This window comes from Lupinus angustifolius, chromosome LG09 (genome assembly GCF_001865875.1).
Source record: "Lupinus angustifolius cultivar Tanjil chromosome LG09, LupAngTanjil_v1.0, whole genome shotgun sequence".
NCBI classification, from domain to species: domain Eukaryota; kingdom Viridiplantae; phylum Streptophyta; class Magnoliopsida; order Fabales; family Fabaceae; genus Lupinus; species Lupinus angustifolius.
Genome location: NC_032017.1, coordinates 18670370 through 18673487, shown reverse-complemented (window position 1 = coordinate 18673487; position 3118 = coordinate 18670370). Strand labels below are relative to the sequence as shown.

At 31.0% G+C, this 3118-nt stretch overlaps 1 protein-coding gene across 4 annotated transcripts; it reads left to right on the top strand.

Moving 5' to 3' along the window:
• On the top strand, positions 1555-2635 carry LOC109356023. 4 transcript variants are annotated; one of them, XM_019599344.1, is made up of 3 exons: positions 1555-1821; positions 2049-2222; positions 2256-2635. In XM_019599344.1, the coding sequence occupies exons 1-3, from the start codon at positions 1700-1702 to the stop codon at positions 2476-2478; spliced, it is 519 nt and encodes a 172-aa protein (XP_019454889.1). In that variant the 5' UTR covers positions 1555-1699; the 3' UTR covers positions 2479-2635. The 4 variants fall into 4 exon arrangements, with proteins under 4 accessions (XP_019454889.1, XP_019454890.1, XP_019454887.1 ...); XM_019599345.1 differs by having other exon boundaries at positions 1556-1821; positions 2049-2345; positions 2403-2635; XM_019599343.1 differs by having other exon boundaries at positions 1557-1821; positions 2049-2352; positions 2383-2635.

The window sequence follows — 3118 nt, the reverse complement described above, 5'->3', positions numbered from 1 at the left end:
TGACCTTATGTCACCTTATTATATCGTAGAGGAGCAGTAGGATCATGTGGAATATGAAATATACCCTTAAGCTAATTATTGACCGTGCAATGATGCAAAGGCAAAGATTGTAGTTCTCACAAAGTGGAATTGTGGTGGCTTCCATTCCAAAGATAAGGTTCTTCACTTCCTCATAATTCAACTTAGCCTTTTTTGGTCTAACCAATTTCCATTTTTGGAATTACAAGTCTAAAGTGTAAACCATTCTCATAGTGGCCTATGGATTAGGCCAGGTGAGGCTACAAGGCTAAGACCATGACGGAATAAATAGGTAATCTTGCATATTTTTGTCACTTCATGTGTTTTTATTCTTGATTAATAAATTAGGAAATATTCATGAAGGTTGTAAAATATTTAAATAATTTAAGACACGAGTGTTGTATTGGAACATGATTTATTAAAAGATATTGAGAGTTGAGAACCATGTTATTCTCGAACCCAAATTTAGTCTCTCTAGTTTTAAATGCAACAAAATATATTGACAAGAATCTCAAAGTAATATACAATTTTCAATAATATTTTTAATTTGATTCCTTAATCAATAGTGTGCCGCCATCCTTAACGTAAATTATTCATAAAGTTATTCAATGCGAGTCAGTGTTTTCAGAGCCTTGAAAAAAGGAGGTAATTTTTTATTGAAAAATAAATAAAACTCCACTTTCAAAATTTATTCCATTTATAATTTACTCCATCCTTGGGCCCTTAACATTCTTCATTGAATATTTGAATCAATTTAAATTTTATTTTATTAACTATTCCCAAAGAATAAGTCTTAAAGTGATACAAATTTGTGAAATATAGTATTACCCCGAGGTGTATCCTCTGGAATATCATGAGATGAATTGGACCTATTTAAAAAAATTAATTTAATTCCTGAATTCAAATGTATGGAGAAGAATATTATTGCGAGAGATTTCCCACTTAAATTGGTCATATTTCAAAAAACAATATCCTATCAATTATACAAAAAATTAATCTGACAAACCGATTTTTTTAAAAGGCAAGAGTAGCATGTAAGCATTAAAGGAAGTTCTAGTCTACTCTCAATAGATCATCTATTCCTAAACCTAAACGTAAACCATTTTCAATATTGGGTAATCATATAATTTCACATGAATAAAATAAAAAGATTAAAAACAAAAAATAATATTTTAATTAGTTCGGGAGAATGAATAAAACACCGTTTTGACGTTTGTCCGTTTACCTTGTCACTCTCATATTATCTCTACGGAGTCACATCTTCTTTCCTGACTACCAAACATTGTACCATTCCATATATTTTTTCATTTTTGTAAATCAAAAAATATAAAATTAATATACAGTTAATTTATATTTATTTTCCCATCAATGAAAAATATGAGTTCATAGAGTAATACTTAGACATATAAGAAAGTGCTCCCAAATTATTAATTGATTCTCCTTTCCAACATCAACACCTAATTCCAGTATTTATAAATACAACCAACTTCACAAAAGTCCATCTCTTTATTTATATGGATGGTTGCAATAAAAACACTTTTTCTTGTTTTCTGTCATTTGTGGGTCTCTTTTTTATCATCTTTTGTGACCACTGGCCTATATTTATTCATCTGTTATCAAATATCATCCCTCTTTCTTTCTTCTCTTCTCTTCTCTCTCTGAAAAACACATATATCAAAACATGACAAGCAAAGAAACCAACACTACAAGACAATCCAACACTGTGTGTTGCATGTGTGGGGATCCTGGCTTCTCTGATCAGCTTTTCCAATGCAAAATCTGCCATTTCAGATCTCAGCACAGGTGTTTATATAAAAAAGACAGCTCCTACACACTAATTCATTTTGAGTAGTATATATAATCTATTGATTTTATTATTCTAAACAGTGTTTTTATATGTATGACAGTAATTACAATTTTAAGAAAGGGTCTAGCTAGCTTGGCCATATGCTTTAATCATCACTATTATGTTATTGGATTAGGTTCTTAATTTGTATTATATTGTACCCTTGATTGTAAAATATTGGCAGATACTGCAGTAATATCTACCCCAAACTGGACTCTTTGGGAACCTGTAATTGGTGTTTGAATCAGAAGGAATCTGAGAAGTCCCCAAACACTTCAAATTCTTCATCACCATATAGTAACAACGATGAAGATGATGAGAACAATAAGAACAAGAAGATCAGGAAAGGATTAAGAGGAAGTACTAGCCCCCTTCAGTTACAACTTCAGAAGAAACCAATCAAGAAATTACACAAATCACCAGAGGCAAGATCACCATCATCTCAACCTGTTTTGATTTCAACACGCAAGAGGGTTGTCACCAATGGTGTTTCAGAAGAAAAGATGAGAAGTACAAAGTCAGAAGATATTGCAAATAGAAATGGTGGTGCCACCAAGCAGGTTTTTAGGAATAAGGTGAGAAGGTACAAGCTTTTGGATGAGGTTTCAAGTTAACCTTTGCTTAGAAAGAAGAGTTTTTTTTGTAATTAACAAGTGATGAGTGTGATGGATGAGCAGATAACTGAGATAAGGGAGAGAAAAAAGTCTTGGTTTTGGTTTTAGTTCTCTTTTTAGGTTTTTCTTTAAAGCTTTGTCCCATTACAATGTATAGAAAATATTTGAATAAACGAGGTAAATGTGAATGCTTAAGTTATTTTCTTTTGAAATAGTTCAAGAAGTAGTTAAGGGTTGGTGCAAGTGCAAAGGGTTTGAATAATTTAACTATGTGGTTGAGTTTGATCATGATTTTACATGTATGGGGAAGTTGTTATTTAGAGAGATTTCTGATTATTCCGACAGGAACATGGATAATTACTCTCTTATTTATTGGATAATTATTAACCACAAAATGAAATATAAAAAAACAAAACTAACGATTGAATAATTTTGACAAAAATGTTAGCTCACTTTCTATTATTATTATTTGCTTTATCCAGTTCAAATAGATCTCACATTAACTTCTAACTTTTATCATATCATGAATCCTTGTAATTTTGTGAATAACATAATAGCATCCATAAAATTTAATTCAGTGTGAAGGAAACTCGGGAGGTGGAGAATTAGAGAAGCAAGACATAAATTTATAATACTTCGC

Bases quoted from the DNA above. Each gene is read 5' to 3' on its own strand.
- LOC109356023 (XM_019599342.1), top strand. From the start codon at position 1,700: ATGACAAGCAAAGAAACCAACACTACAAGACAATCCAACACTGTGTGT. The intron at 1,822-2,048 runs GTGTTTATATAA...AAATATTGGCAG, and splicing joins CATTTCAGATCTCAGCACAG to ATACTGCAGTAATATCTACC.